The sequence below is a fragment of the Rhincodon typus genome, chromosome 16 (genome assembly GCF_021869965.1).
Source record: "Rhincodon typus isolate 14 chromosome 16, sRhiTyp1.1, whole genome shotgun sequence".
NCBI classification, from domain to species: Eukaryota; Metazoa; Chordata; class Chondrichthyes; order Orectolobiformes; family Rhincodontidae; genus Rhincodon; species Rhincodon typus.
Window position 1 is genome coordinate 30,623,407 of NC_063347.1, and position 16,780 is coordinate 30,640,186.

Here is a 16,780-nt window from a genome sequence, read left to right on the forward strand (position 1 = left end):
ATTTCTGATGAAGGGTCTAGGCCCAAAACGTCAGCCTTCCTGCTCCTATGATGCTGCTTGGCCTGCTGTGTTCATCCAGCTCTATACCTTGTTATCTCAGATTCTCCAGCATCTGCAGTTCCTACTGTCTCTGCCACAAGTTTGTTGTCTTGGTAAGGTTCTAGGCTGTTTTTAAAGGTTTCTTAATTGTGATGTAATAATGATTATGATGTTTCAAATTTGGACGGTTCTAGAACAGGACGTTGTGCTGTTAAAGGTGCAGCACTCCAGCAGTTGCATACAGTTATATCTTTCTTCAAAGATCTAGTTTTAAAAACAATCCATGATAAGGTGATGAGTCGATTTGTTCGAAGGACACTTCCTTGGGTTAAATCTCCCCAGAATTTCTGCACTGCAATTTGAATGATGGAAGGTTGAACACAGGGCACCACTGAGGAGTTCTGTAACAGACTGTACTTTTCATGATGTTGAATGGGTCTGTTTGAATTCACTAAACTGGCTGGGACATCTTACAGGTAAATATCTCAATGTTCGTCCTCTGAATTGGCTTCCTCCTTCAAATGATTTTCACCTGATCCCCCTTGAGGTCAAATGTGGCAATAAAATAACAAAGAGCTCTGTTTGATTTCCTGAAGTGTAGGGACACCTTAATCAGTGAAAATAAAGGGATATTTTCAAAAAGAAATGCTTAGCAAGACTCTGGAGAGAAGGGATCAAAACACGAATAGTTGTCTTAATTGAGATAACATTGTGCAAAAGTGATGGGTCACCCCTTTCAATACAAATTACATCATTTTTTTGTTTGTGAAACAGGATTGTCGATTCATTTTTTGATGAGACAAATGTTAAATATATTTAATTAAGTTGATATAATAAAAGTTCAGTAAAAACATTTTAAGACATTCAAGACTCCTTCAAATCTTAGAAATGTCACATGAATTTCCAGAAATGAACCAATAATCTTGTGAGCTTTGGCATATTTAATCCTGTTATAGAATAGTGTTGTAACTCTAAGATCACCTTTTGTACAGTGTACAAGCCATCTGGATATTAAAAATACAAAATTGCTAGCAGTTTGCAGTATACAACATCAAACCTAAGCTATCTATGATCACCCTGCTGTTAATAGTTGTAAACTGTTGTGCTACAAGTGTTAATTTGTTCCACATTTAAGTGACTCTCACTTTTAAGAAGTGCAGGTGCAATCACTTCCAAAAGTCTTATTTTGTTCTTTTATTGCATTTGATTACATGATGTCACGCAGGCTTATGCTTATAATCCAGAGGAAATATATTAGTATAGTCCAAGACCTAAGTAGCTGAAGAGCAGACAACTTCAGCAGATTTTTTTCTGTTTACTTTACTCATGCTCTTCTTCCTTTATTCTTCATTCTTTCAGGTGTGAGGGTGGGGAAATGGATTTGGATTTAATGAACATGTGTGTCCTGGCAGGAGGCACTCTTGCCATACCCATTCTAGCTTTTGTAGCTTCCTTTCTACTGTGTCCTGCAGCACTCATTAGATTCTATTACTGGTAAGTGTACATTTGTTAATTTTTAGTGACGGTTATACTTGTATTTATTGTCATTGTGACTACACTTACACACAGAATGAGCAAACAGCTATTAGATTATTATTGTTGTAAAATGTACAATGACCAGGATGTCCAGAGGGTTGGTTATTATTGCCTGTCCAGAGGTTTACAGGTCAAGGGAAGGGGTGTTCAAAGTATACCTTTGAAGTTTGGGGATGAGATATCCACAATGAATCTTCACATTCCCCACCTTGGAAATCCCAAAATGAGCTGGTTAGTTGAAGTGGGTAAAACAAAAGAAAAGAACTGTTGATCTGAAATGAAAACAGAAACTAATGAGTTCTGATGAAGAATCACCAGACTTGAAACATTAACTCCGCTTTCTCCCCAAGGATTGCTGCCAGACCTGCTGAGTTTCTCTGGCAGTTTCTGTTCTAGTTTGAATGGGTGTCAGGTATCCTTTAGCAGAAGAGGATTTTGGCTTGCCCAGACCATCGTGAATTTCAGAGACACTTTGGGATATAAAACAAAAATCCCTGCCTGTAGGCCCATCCCCTCCTTTCACTCCAATCTTCTTCAGTCTGGGCTGAGACTTTGGGCCTCGACACTTAACTGGTATGATGCCTGCCGTCGCTGTCAACCAGCTTTTGCCCTGTGAGATCAGCCTCACCTGTGCCAAGTCCCAACTGAAGTGTATCTCCAGATTTATGGAGTACTTGCAAAACTCATATGTCCACCCTCTCAAGATGATGTAGGAGAGTGGCATCTAAACCAGGGCAGGGTGCAATCCTGGCCAGTCCGTACTCAGTCCACTGAAGTTATATCACACTTGAAGGGGTGAGGAAGTAGGTGAGACATTGATTGGAAAGGCAAAGCGATTTTGAGCTATTTTCTGGATTTTCAGTGGTGACCTATCTCAGTTCTCCCAGAAACCAATTGAAATGTTGGGCTCTGTGTTGGTCCCTGAAAGTGGTAGCACAAGTGGATAAGGTGGTAAAGAAGGCATATTGGCATGCTTGCCTTCATCTGTCAGGGCACTGAGTATAAAAGTTGGCAAGTAATGTTGCAGCTGTATAAAACTTTAGTTAGGCCACATTTGGAGTATTGTGTGCCATTCTAGTCACCACACTATGGGATGTGTAGGCTTTGGAGACGGAGCAAAAGTGGTTTACCAGGATTTTGCCTGGATTGGCATATATTAACTATAAGGAGAGATTGGACAAGCATGGATTTTTTTTTCTAGAGCGTCAGACGTTGAAGGGCGACCTGATAGAAGTATACAAAATTATGAGAGGCATGGGTAGGGTGGAAATGTCAAAAACTAAGGATCATAGAATTAAGGTGAGAGGGGCAAAGTTTAAACAAGATCTGTGAGGCAGCTTTTTTACATAGAGGGTGATGGGTGCCCGGAACACACTGACAGGGGAGGTGGTAGAAGCAGATACGATAGTAACATTTAAGAGGCATTTTGACAGACACATAAACAGGGAAAATAGAGGGAAATGGACCATGTGCAGGTGAATGGGATTAGTTTAGAATGGCATCATGGTCAGCATGGACATGATGGGCTGAAGGGCCTGTTCCCAGTGCTGTACTGTTCTATGCTCTATGTTCTTCTCAGTCAGGTAATGGTGATTGGTGTAGATGGGGATTTGGAGGTGAAGGGGAATGCTCAGACAGGCTAAAAAGATCCTGGCATTAAACTGTGCTGAGTTAGGAGACCTCAGGGCGGTAAACCAAGGAGCCAGTGGTGACCTCATTGAATGAGGATGATGAAGTTAGGTATGTTTTTTTGTTTTTAATTGCTATATAGCCCTGTGCATTGTGCGAATATTTGAGTGAGGACAGGATACAGTTTGCCTGTTTTTCAATCCCACATCCCTGGTTCATAGCCTGGGATTGAATTCATACTGAAGTTCACTGTTTCAAATCTTGCACGTTATAGTCACTTTAGCCAAGCATCAAAAGCTGCTATACTTTCATGTGTCAGCAAGGTGTAAATATCTTGATTGATAATATGGGGAGAAAACAATCAAAAAGTTACCTTCAGAGTTAAAAGGCATCAGAGGCTGGTCTGCTCACACCTATAGGCACAGGCATATCAATTTTCAGTTATCAGTTATTGAGGTGGTTTTCAACAGATAGAGACCAAGGGTTTAATATCATTCCCATTCCCAAAATGCATTTCTGTGGAGAGAACGAAGAATAGATAAATGGTTTAAAGCTGCAAAGAGACTAAAAACTGCAGATTCGACTGAATAATGAGAAAACAGAATAGGAGAAGAGATTTTGAGGATAAGGAATTTGTGAGCAGAAGTAATGTTTAAAATTCTCATTTTAAATGGTTCCTTGAGGGTTTAGTTTAGCTAGACTGCAAATTTATGGATATAAAACTACTGATGTTTCTTTTGCATAATGCTAGGCTGTCACCAGAAAACTGGAGATGCTGTATTTTTGATAATGCAGTCTCTTGCACTTAATTTTCTGGTTTGTGTTCCTGTTGGATAAGACTCAAGGTCAGGAATAAAATCTTGCTGAATTTGGTTGGCACTTGTTTTGTAGAAGCGGTTCATATGATGTACCTTGACAGTTTTCACTGCCCCTGCACTCCTCATGAGAATGTGCACTCAAGGGAAGTGCAGGTTAGAGCCCCATCCCCAACTTGTGCTCAATTGAGCATGTATCATTGCTGGGAGTGCAAGATTAGTAAATTAGACTTACAGTCTGCCCAGTAATGTAGGATAGCAAACTACAATACAATAAAGAGCTTTTGAATAGCTCATATTTAAACAGGTGAAGTAAAGTAGTTGCATGGGCACCAGTGAGCTTAAGACTACTCAAATTTTACACCTTTTCATTCATTATTGTTATTCCATTTTATGTTCTGGAAACATAACATTTTTTTAGTGTTATATTTTCAAATTTGAAAGGAGATATTATTAATCTTGTTCTGAGATAAATGGGTATGTTTTTCTTCTTTGACTATAAATTGAAATAGAAAAGCAAAGAACTATAGATGCTGGAAAATCTGAAAATATAAAACCAAAATGATGGAAATACTTTAATAGTTCAGGCAGCATCTGTTGAGAGAAACAAAAGCAGAAATTGCTGGAGAAACTCAGCAGGTCTGGCAACATCTGTGGGAAGAAAGCAGAGTTAACATTTTGAGTCTGATGACTTGAAATATTCCGATGGCATGGTGACCCTGTCATCACCACGGCTGCCTCACAACGTTAGGGACCCGAGTTCAATTTCACCCTCAGATGACTGTGTGGAGTTTGCACATTCTCCTCGTGTCTGCATGGGTTTCTTCTGGGTGATCTGGTTTCCTCCCATAATCCAAAGGTGTGCAGGTTAGCTGCATTGGCCATGTTAAATTGCCCATAATGTCCATTCAGCAAGGTGGATTAGTTATGGGAAATGCAGGGTTACAGGGATAGAGTGAGGGACTTAGTCTGGTTGGGATGCTTTTTGAAGAGTTAGGGTGGACTCAATGGGCCAAATGGCCTGCATCCACACTGTAGGGATTCTATAATTCTATGACTGTTCATCAAAATGCGGAGAACATTCAGAGAAACTGACTTAACATTCCTGGTTAAGATCATTTCTTATTTTAAAGAAAGTTCTTCTCAACCTGAAATGTGGATTATGAACTGAAATGAGACCCTGATCAATAAAGGCATGATCATACTTTGTTTCAATATAACTATTATTGCCAAATGATAACATTGCACTTGAGAATATTTCTTCCTCAGTCTACAGAGCAATTGTACATCCAGCTAGCTGCAGGAAGCAAAGCATGTTCCCTTTGAGATCTGTATTTTAAGTGAAGTCTCTATGGGATTTGTTAATCAATGTCTTGTTAATCATAAATCATCCTTAAGAAAATTGTATTGAAAAACTTGCAAGAATTAACAGAAAAGCTGTCACTGGTGTGCAGTAGACTTCTAGGTATGCTAGACTGTTGTGTTTTTTGCACAGGTACTGGCGAACAACATTAGGCATGCAGATTAAAAATGCTGACTGTGGCAACTATCGATTCTGCTATTCCTGCCGTGGGAAACCTGGTAGTAAACCTTCCATTTTGATGTTACATGGATTTTCAGCTCACAAGGACATGTGGCTATCTGTGGTGAAGGTTAGTTCCTGCATTCGTCATTAGTTTAATTCTTTCAATTTGAGAAAGTATATAAAAGGTCACGATTATTAAAATTAATCCAAGTGACACTGCTCATAAATGCAGTGCCTTTCCTTATTCCATTACTTCCTCACTTTCTCAAATCACCTTCTTCTGTGTCTGCACAATGATAGACAACAAAAGACCCTCTGGTCCATCCAGACTGTCCGATATAATTGTGGTGCCTTGTGCAGCATGATAAACAGAGACTGTACCTCACCCTGTGCTCTACTGGGAGGGGTAAAAAGATGATTAGAAGTCTAGGCTATTGTGGGGAAGAAAATTAGAAAATTCTTCTCCAATGCATCTAATTGATTGAACCTGGTCCAGGAGATTTCTCAGCTCCCTTTTTGTAGGAGTTAAACTCACATCAGTAACGAGTCCAGCTCTAATTTGCAGGAATTCAATGAGACACGTCCATTGCTGAGCAGGCAGCGTGTTCCAGAGAAAAGCTGTAATTAATAACATAAATCTGGCCACATATAACTGAAGATCATGACATTTGGTCCCTTTTAACCAATTTAGTTGGAACAAACTCTTAACTGGAACACAATCTATTCCTTTCATCATCTTATCATTCTCAATCAGATCATCTGAACATTTACTTCTCTAGAATCCAACTCTTGTTAACAAAGATGCCTTAAACTAGGAGTTAGATTAATGGTCCTCCTTTGTACTTCTTCCAAAGCCTCAATATCACATTTGAAGTGTGACCAAGGTTTTGTACAAAGACAAAATAATATGTCTTATCTTATGAATGCAGAAAAACCCTAGCTATGGCTTCTTGACATTGTTCATGGTCCTCCAGAGATGTATGCACTAGAATGCTTAGATTCTTCTCCATCTTCTTCAATGCTTTTGGATGTATGTGCACTTTTCCAAAATTGCTGAGATGTGCACAATTCCTCAAAACATTGACCTGAGGTGGCGGAACATTTTCAACTTCCCTGAATCACTTGCATGGATTCACAAATACAAGTAAAGCTGTTTCTCTTGGTATCAGAGGGATGTTTGTAACACAGTTTGCTGAAACATGTGTGACCAATAATTCTAAGCCAACTCAATACATTTAGGTTTCCGTGGGGTGGAGAATGTGGCCGAGATGGGGGTAGGGGCTTGCTTCTAGCTATGCAAGATCAGTGCTGAAGGAACTAGCATTGCAAGGCCCTTATTAGCATAAATGTAAAAGCAGCTTAAGAAGACATGTTGGTTTGATCTCCCCAACTATGTGCTTACAACATCAAACCTGAAACATGCATTTTTTCACACTTCTCAACTGTAAGGATTGGCATTGGGTTACGTTTTGACAGTACATCTGATAGAGAAATATATAAATTACATAAGTGTATCTAACTTTAGTGTGGTATTACACACTAGACATTGGGGTGACCATCGAACCAAATAGCAGTAAATATGAAGTTAACACAAAATAGTGATCAGAATAAAAATAATCACACAACATTGATCATGATAAAATTAATCATCAAATTTAATTGCATATAAATAATGGCTTGACTGTGGAAGTTATAGCTGCAAAGAGCATCTTTTATATAGATTCTGTACTAGGTAAAGTCCCCATTCTTGCAGACCGTAGAAGAATCATACACAGCATATGTGATATCACCGGGAGTGATTGAATAACAGATAGCCTTGTGCATCTTGAACTGAAGTAATTTAGTGTGTGTGTTTGTGCTCTTGATCAGTTTTTACCTAAGAACCTGCACCTGATCTGTGTTGATATGCCAGGCCATGAGGGCACAACACGTACTTGTGTAGATGATTATTCCATAGAGGGACAAGTGAACAGGATTCACCAGGTGAGTTATTCATTTATTGTAACTTGTGATTAGTGTTTATGAGTTTGAAATTGCACTTTTATGAAATCCTGTGGCTTGACCGAAATGTCAGCTTTTTTCATGAAGCCCTTTATTCCTGAATCTTACTAGGAGCCATTATTGGCTTTTTGCAGTAGATAAGGAATAGAATGATTGACCCATAGTTGCACACATTTGTTGCATCGGTCAGATTGACTTCCTCCAATATGTGAAATAATTCAAGACAGCAATATTAGTCTGTGATTTCTGTCAGCTCTATTATCTGGATCTTCTTCAAAAAATGACTTGTTTTTAATAATTGATGTAATCTAAAACAGAATGCGGAATAAAATAAATATATACATATAAAATGCGATACCATTAAATTTATTGAAAAATATTCAATTGTATATTCAACAGAATTCTTCAAAAATATTCAACTCAAGAACAGAATTCAGACAGTTTTATATGAACAGAAAAAGAAAGGGTTTTGCATTTATAGATAACAAGGTGTAGAGCTGGATGAACACAGCAGGCCAAGCAGCATCAGAGGAGCAGGAAAGCTGACGTTTCGGGTCTAGACCCTGTGCATTTATAGTTATTTTTTAATCAACCTGTTCGAGCATGTTGTATTAAACCTCTGGGTCAGATGGGACTTGAACCCAGACATTCTGGCTGAGAGGTGTGGGCCAATTTTCCACCTAGCAAAGAAATTAGACAAATGACCAAATAATCTCTTTTATGATGATGTTGTTTAAGGATTAATTATTGGCCAGGACACCAGGAGACCTTTCCCACTCTTTCTCAAAATGTGCCATAGGACCTATCACACCCACCCAAGAGGGTAGAAAAAGCCTTACAAGGTATTGAAGGCATGATGTTGAGTTTGTTTAAAAATTTTCAGAACGTTAGTAGAACTTAGTTAAATTTTGTGGACAGATTCCATAAACCTGGGATGTATTGTCTTGAGAGGTGATCTATATTGAGATCTTTAAAATGTTAGAAGGATTTTAAAAGGGGTAGATGAAGAGAAACTAGTTCCTTTGGTGGGGAAATCATGGACAGTACTTGAATGTTCATAACCAAGCTCTAATATTCAAATACAGCCAGGCATTTAGAAGGGAAATCAAGAACCACAAAGCAATGTTGAAATCTGGAGTTTTGTCTCCTAAATAGGTTGTGGATACTGAGACAAACAAAATTTTCAAGAATGAGATCAATAGAGTTTTGTTAGGTAAGGCTACCAGGGGATATATGAAGCTAAGGTGGATGAATGAAGTTGACATATGATCAGTCATGATTTAAATTAGTGACAGAGCAGCTTTAGTCCACAATCGCTTGAATTTCTAAATTTATAACAAAAACAGAAATTGTTGGAAAAGCTCAAAAGGTCTGGCAGCATCTGTGGAGAGAAATCAGAGTTAATGTTTCAGGTCTAGTGACCCTTCCTCAGAACTCAGATTTTTATTCCTAAATTTATATCCTTTTTGAACCAATTTTGACTCTGTACTCAACCCTTTGGTGTAACATTTGTCCCCTTAATACTGTAAGCTTAATTCGACTGTCAGCTTTCTGAGTTTCATGGAGGGCTTGTCTCTGTGAAGCATACTGAAATTTCTCGTGCTAATTTCAGAAACTCAACTCATTATCTATGCATCATACCCCCACAGCATACCGTTTAATGTATCTTCCCTGTTGCCACTGTTCGGACCTCCCAGGATCCCTGGTATGTGCCATCTTTAAAGCCCAGCTGTGCCCCCAGTCAAATGTAGCAGGTCAGGACCTGCCCTTCACGGTAAATGTAGTGGGAGGGAACCCAAAAACAAACACCCCTTAGAACACATAGCCTCCACGGCTGACACCTCATTGCAAATACAAGTGCAAATGCATTACTATTGGTTGATGTGTCACCATCACCTACCAACCTTTCAAACAGTTGAAAACATTCACTTTTATTCAGTTTGAGCAAATGCAAACCAAAACAAACAGAAGCTGATTATGAGAACAAACTGGCACTGCTGACCTTTCGAAGAGCAACAAATTTACAGTCAGTGAGTAATCACTGCACCCAACTCACATCTATTGCAACCGGGTGTCAATTCAGGCCTGCTTGACTTGTTGTGCTCGATGCTGCTGTGGTCTACCATGCGAAAGGTGATGTCCTCCTGCTCAATGTCCTCATCTTCTTCCCCAGATTGCTTCTGCTGTTCCAGCTCTTAAGCTCAATCACATCCGCTCTTTGCCTGCTCCACACCAGGGCACACCAGGCTAGGATTATACAGCATTCTCTGCCAGGAGTGTACTGCAATGTCCCCCAGACTGATACAAGCATCGAAACCTCAACTTCAAGTAGCCTGTCACCTGCTTCACCATGACCCCAGTTGAAGAATTAACTGCATTGTATCTCTCTCCACCTCAGTCAGGGGACTGTGTAGTGGAGTTTTCAGCAATGGTCACAGTCTCCCTGTCTCTTGTCTCACAGTAACAATCCTTGTAAAGTATCCAGCCCATGACAATTTAGAATACTCCTCCTTACAGTGGGACATAGAGGACACCAACAATGATAGGAAGCAAGATTCATTTCTGATATCTCCAACACTTCCTCAATCTATGTATACTAAGGACATCTCTGCAGGAGTTCCTCAGAGTAAGTGTCCTAGGCCCACCCATCTTCAGCTGCTTCATCAATGACCTTCCCTCCATCATAAGGTCAGAAGTGATGATGTTTGCCAATGATTGCACAATGTTCAGCACCATTCGCGACTCCTCAGATACTGAAGCAGTCGATGTTCAAATGCAACAAGATCTGGACAATATCCAGGCTTGGGCTGACAAGTGGCAAGTAACATTCATGCCACACAAATGCCAGACTATGACCATCACCAATAAGAGACAATCTAACCACCGTCCCTCGGCATTCAGTGTTGTTACCATCACTGAATCGTTCACTATCAACATCCTGGGATTTATCATTGACCAGAAACTCTACTGGACTCACCACATAAATGCAGTGGCTACAAGTGCAGGTAGGAGGCTAGGAATATTCAGCGAGTAACTCACCTCCTGACTCCTCAAAGCCTGTCTACCATCTATAAGCCACAAGGCAGGAGTGTAACTGAATAATCCCCACTTGCCTGGATGAGTGCAGCCCCAACAACACTCAAGAAGCTTGATACCATCCAGGACAAAGCAGCCCGCTTGATTGGCACCACATCCACAAGCATCCACTCCCTACACCACCGACGCTCAGTAGCAGCAGTCTGTACTATCTACAAGATGCACTGCAGAAATTCACCAAAGATCCTCAGACAGCATATTCCAAACCCACAACCACTTCCATAGAAGGACAAGGGCAGGAGATATATAGGAACACCACCACCTTCAAGTTTCCCTCCAAACCACTCACCATCCTGACTTGGAAATATATCACCGTTCCTTCACTGTCGCTGGGTCAAACTCCTAGAATTCCCTCCCTAATGGCATGTGGGTCAACCCGCAGCAAGTGGTCTGCAGCGGTTCAAGAAAGCAGCCCACCACCACCTTCTCAAGGGCAACTAGGGATGGGCAATAAATGCTGGCCAGCCAGCAATGCCCACATCCCACAAAATGAATAAATAATAAAAATAAAACTAAGGTTATGTTTCAGTACTCAAGGATTAAGGAACACATTCAAGATTGCTGTTCCTAAGTGCTATACTGGAACTTTTGCTACTAATAGGTGTGCGTTTCTAATGGCTAATGAGGATAGTATCTAGGCCATGATCAAATAGCCCATTAACATTCATTGTCAAATAAAGTTTGCTGTTAGATCAGTTAACTTGATGCAGATTGAAGTTTGAACCTAAGGCTGCCTGGCCTGTCCAGCACAATTGTTTACTGTATAATCTTCTGCAAAACCATTCAAAGCCATATTTGTATATTCCCACTATTAGATTCCAAGTGGAGGGAAAATTAAGAAGTCCTGATATGAAACACTGTTTTAAAGTCCTAGCTGCAAGTGGAATAGATCTAAAAACTGATTTAAGGAAGAAGGTAAATGCGTTGGGGACAGTTCAGAGAAGGTTTACTAAATGTGATTGTTGACTTATGAGGAAAGTTTGGACAGGATGGGCTTGTATTGCTGGAATTCAGAAGACTAAGAGATGATTTGATTGAAACCTATGAGTCACAAGGGGTTTTGACAGGGTAGTTGTGGAGCCAATGTTTCCTCTTTGGAACAATCTAGAACTAGGGGTCACTGTTTAAAAGTTAGAGTCAATCATTTAAGACAGAGATTGGACAAAACAGTTTTTCTCAGAGGATCATGAGTCTTTAAATACTTTTAAGTCTGAGGTGGATAGTTCCTTGATAAGCAATGAGAGTGAAAGGTTATTGGAGGTATTGAGGTTACAGTTATAGCAGCTATGATTTGATTGAATGGTGGAGCAAATTCAATGGGCTGAATGGCCTACTCCATCTCCGAATTTGGTATGTTCACATGAAAATGGATATGGAAGTCAAGTTGTAGGATTGAATTTGCCTGGATTTTTAATATTATTAATATTAGTTTTGGTGAGGGCATCGTCCTAAAATGTGTTAATGCAAGAGCCACTTTAGCAACTGTTTAGTGTACATTCTGAACCAGTTCCATCTGTTAAATACTTGTTCTTTAAAAAGTTGTATCCAGGGCCTAATCTTCTTAATATCTCTGAACAACAGCTTATTCCTTGTTTCAAGTGTTTCATGCTTTTGATATAGGATTTTAATTAACATTCTGAATAAATGAACCTGTGTTCTCCAAGGGTAATTGAGCTGATCTCCATGGTAACTTGTGTCTCTCGTTTGACAAAATCAAACATATTTTCATTTCTTCAATATATTTAACTACTTCAGCTAATCCAAAGCATCTGTTTCGATGTTAACAAAGCTTAAATTTAATTTTTTTTAAATTAGAAAATTACTCTATGAGCAGAAAAACAAACAGAAGAACTTATGATACCTATGATAAAGTCCCCACAAAGCTGTCTTTTAATAATTGAGCATCATTGTCAATGACCGATTGCTCCTGAAACTGAATAAATTCAAATGCTGATCCTTCCTTTCAGTAAGACTTCAGAGGATAATCCCTGATTTATCATCATGTGATGAATTTTCCAAAAAAGATAATGCCCAGGAAGCTCATAGTAAATTGAAAAAGAACTGTGTCGAATTTACATACTACCATGTGTAATCCTTCACATTCTTTTTCCAGAATGTTTTGGCTTAGAACTTTTTTGAATTTACTTTGTAGGATTTGCTATTAATCCTCTTTACTTGCAAAAGGAATCATACCTGTGTTCCATCGATATAGAAGCTGAGAAATGTGTGTCTCTGTAGAAACTATTATTCGAGTCACTCTCACTTGTTTCTGAAGGCAGAGTCTGAGGATCTAGGTCAACTTTGTTGAGCTGAGCTGCAAACTATGAAAATCTGTGTTCTCTCTTATCCAGTTTGTTGAATGCATTGGGTTGAATAGGAAACCGTTTCATCTGATTGGTACATCAATGGGTGGTAATGTTGCTGGTGTATATGCTGCTCGGCACCCAACAGACATCTGTGGCCTAACTCTCATCTGTCCTGCAGGTAGGTTCTTAATGACTTGAAACTTCAGTTTATTGAAGTGGAACACTGCCCTACACAAAAGCAGAATATTGTGGATGCTAGAAATGTGAAATTAAAACAGATGTTGCTGGAAATACTCATCAGGTCAAGCAGCACTTGTAGAGACAGATTCAGAAGTTCATATTTTTGTTCAAAGACCTTTTATCAGATCACTGACCTATGGCATTTTGTCAATTTTCATGATTCATGACCAAATTTCAACAGCATTATTTTAAGGCAGCAGTTAGTCTGTATACTCAAAGTTCTTCTGGCAATTGCTTCTTATGAAAAATTTAATGTCTAATAATTTTACAATAATTCCACAAAACTGGGCATACAGAGCTTAAGGCAATTAGTATTGGAACATGACAATTATTATTTGTCATGAATTGTAAGTTAATTGAATACATTTTGTTTTTCAGATTTTGTTTTTCATTCTCACTAACTCGTGTTAGGAGATTCTGTCACATAGTAACATTGCCTTTTGTGTTTGTGTTGATGCTTTGGGTACGTGGGCTCTCACAGAAGCAGAATTGGAAGAATTCATCAGTATCACCAATAATTATCAGCTATCCATTAAATATAAAGTCACATCACACAAGGAAAGCAATGATTTCCTAGATACCACAATAGTTAAATTGGCACCAGGCAACAGGTATAAGTTAGCAACCAAATTTTGTTTTTGAAAATAATTGACATAAAATTTGTGAACATAAAGGCTATTGCCATAAACACACCTTCTTGACTGGTCTTTTTTAAATCTCTCTCCTCTCGCCTTAAAAATGTGGCCCCTAGTCTTGAAATTCCCCATCTTAGGGAAAAGACAACTACCATCAACTCTATCTATATCTTTCATTATTTTATAGACTTCTATCAGATCATCTCTCAACCTCCTATGCTCCAGTGAGAAAAGTCCCAGCCTTACAACTCAAACCTTCCATATTTGGCAACATTTGGTAAATCTCTTCTTAATCCTCTCCAGCTTGATAATATCCTTCCTTAACTGGGTGACCAATGTCCTGTAGAACCTCAACATAACGTCCCAACTCCTATACTCAAAAGGACTGAGCAATGAAGGCAAGCGTGCCAAACGCCTTTTTAACCGTCCTGTCTCTATGTGATGCAAACTTTAAAGAATTATGTATCTGCAGCCCCAGGTCCCTTGTTTGTTTTACCAAAATTCAATACCTCGCATTTATCCAGATTAAATTCCATCTGCCACTTTTCAGCCCATTGACCCATTTGATCTAGATCCTTTTGTAATCTTAGAAAACCTTATTCACTGTCTACAATGCCACCAATTTTGGTGTCATCCACAAACTTATTAACCATGTCTTCTATATTCTCATCCAAATCATTTATATAAATGACAAACAAAACAGGACCCAGAACTGATCCCTGTGGAACACCGCTGGTCACAGGTCCCCAGTCTGAAAAGCAACCCTCCAACTTTACTCTCTATCTCCTGCCATTAAACCAATTATTCATCCAACTGGCAAGCTCACCCTGAATCCCATGTGACCTAAATAAAAACCAAAAGAACTGCGGATGCTGTAAATCAAGAATAAAAACAAAGTTGCTGGAAAAGCTCAGCAGGTCTGGCAGCATCTGTGAAGGAGAAAACAGAGTTAACGTTTCGGGTCTGGTGACCCTTCCTCAGAACTGTCTATAGTTCCCTAGTTTTCTCCTTCACAGATGCTGCCAGACCTGCTGAGCTTTTCCAGCAACTTTGTTTTTGCCCATGTGACCTAAGTTTACTAATTAGTCTACCATGTGGAACATTGTCAAAGGCTTTACTAAAATCCAAATAAACAGCGTCTACTGCTCTGCCATCATCAACCTTTTTGGTAACTTCCTTAAAAAAACTCAATCAAGTTTGTGAGACAGGATTTTCCTCACACAAAACCATGCTGACTATTCCTTAATCAATTTTTGCCTCTCTAAATGTCTGTAAATCCTATCTTTTATAATCACGTCTAACAATTTACCCACTACCAAAGTCAGACTCACAAGTCTACAGTTCCCTAGTTTCTCCTTAAACCTCTCTTAAATAAAAGTACAACATTAGCCACCCTCCTGTCATCAGGCACCTTACCCATAGTTATAGATGATGCAAATATTTCTGCACGGGATCTCGTAATTTCCTCCCTTACTTCCCACAACATTCTGGGATACATTAGATCAGATCCTGGAGATTTATCCACCTTTATATTCTCTAAGACTTCCCAAACTTCCTCTTCTGTAACATGAACTGTTTTTAAAACATCAAAGTTTATTTCGCTGCATTCTCTAGATTCCATTTCTTTCTCCACAGTAAAAACTTTCGCAAAATATTCATTTATTATCTCTCCCATCTCCTGGGGCTCAACACAAAGATGACTTCCTTGATCTTTAAGAGGCCCAACCCTCTGTCTAGTTACCCTCTTGTTTTTAATGTATTTGTAGAATCTTTTTGGATTATCTTTAACCTTAGCTGCCAGTGCTATCTCATATCCCCTCTTTGCTTTCCTGATTTCTGTCTTAAGAATACCCCTATACTCTTTATATTAAGAGATTCAATTGAACCAAGTAGTCTATATCTAAAAAAAATTCTCTTTTATTCTTGACTAGAACATCAATATCTTCATTCATCCATTGTTACTTAGTCTTACCGGCCTTAGCCTTCACTCTAACAGGAACAAAATGCCTCTGAACTGTCGTCATCACACTCTTGAACACCTCCCACTTGTCAGATGTCCTTTTACTTGCGCACAGTCTAATCCAATTAACTTTTGCAAGTTTTTGTCTCATACCGTTAACATTATTAAATTATTTTCCTCACACAAAACATTATTTTCCTCACACAAAACCATGCTGACTATTCCTTAATCAAGTTTTGCCTCTCTAAATGTCCGTAAATCCTATCTTTTATAATCACGTTCAACAATTTACCCACAACCAAAGTCAGACTCACAAGTCTGTAGTTCCCTAGTTTCTCCTTACAACCTCTCTTAAATAAATGTACAACATTAGCTATCCTCCAGTCATCAGGCACCTTGCCCATAGTTATAGATGATGCAAATATTTCCAATTACTCCAATTAAAAACTTTAACTTTTATGGAACGCTTATCCTTTTCCATAACCGTTTTGAAACTAATAGAATTATGATCGCTAGACCCAAAGTGTTTCCCCATTTTTACTTCAATCCCCTACTGTGCCTTACGGCCCAAAAGAAAGTCTAGTTTTGCTCCTTTTTTAGTAGGTGTAGCCACATATTGGTAAAGAAAATTTTCTTGAGCACATTTGACAAATTCTTCACCAGCCAAACCTTTAACAGTAGGTAGTCCCTGTCAATGTTTGGAAAATTAAAATCCCCCATTATTACCACCTTACTATGCTTACATATGTCTGAGATCTCCCTACATATTTGTTTCTCAATTTCTGTTTTACAATTGGGGGGCCTATAGTACAATCCCATCAACGTGATCTTTCCTTTCTTATTTGTAATTTCTACCCATATATTTTCACTGGACTTTTTTCAGAAATATCTTCCCTAGTTACAGCAGTATTGTATTCCTTAACCAAAAACGCCACTGCCCTCCCCGCGTTGCCTACTTCTCTACCCTTCTTGTAGCATCTAAAACCAGGAATATTGAG

At 39.0% G+C, this 16,780-nt stretch overlaps 1 protein-coding gene across 1 annotated transcript in view; it reads left to right on the forward strand.

Moving 5' to 3' along the window:
* abhd6a (abhydrolase domain containing 6, acylglycerol lipase a) overlaps positions 1-16,780 on the forward strand; it is an 84,858-nt gene that overhangs the window by 24,690 nt on the left and 43,388 nt on the right. The window contains exons 2-5 of the mRNA XM_048606727.1: positions 1,399-1,533; positions 5,515-5,671; positions 7,414-7,527; positions 12,993-13,125. Coding sequence (XP_048462684.1) covers positions 1,415-1,533; positions 5,515-5,671; positions 7,414-7,527; positions 12,993-13,125 — 523 coding nt within the window. The 5' untranslated portion in view covers positions 1,399-1,414. The remainder of the gene's footprint in view (positions 1-1,398; positions 1,534-5,514; positions 5,672-7,413; positions 7,528-12,992; positions 13,126-16,780) is intronic.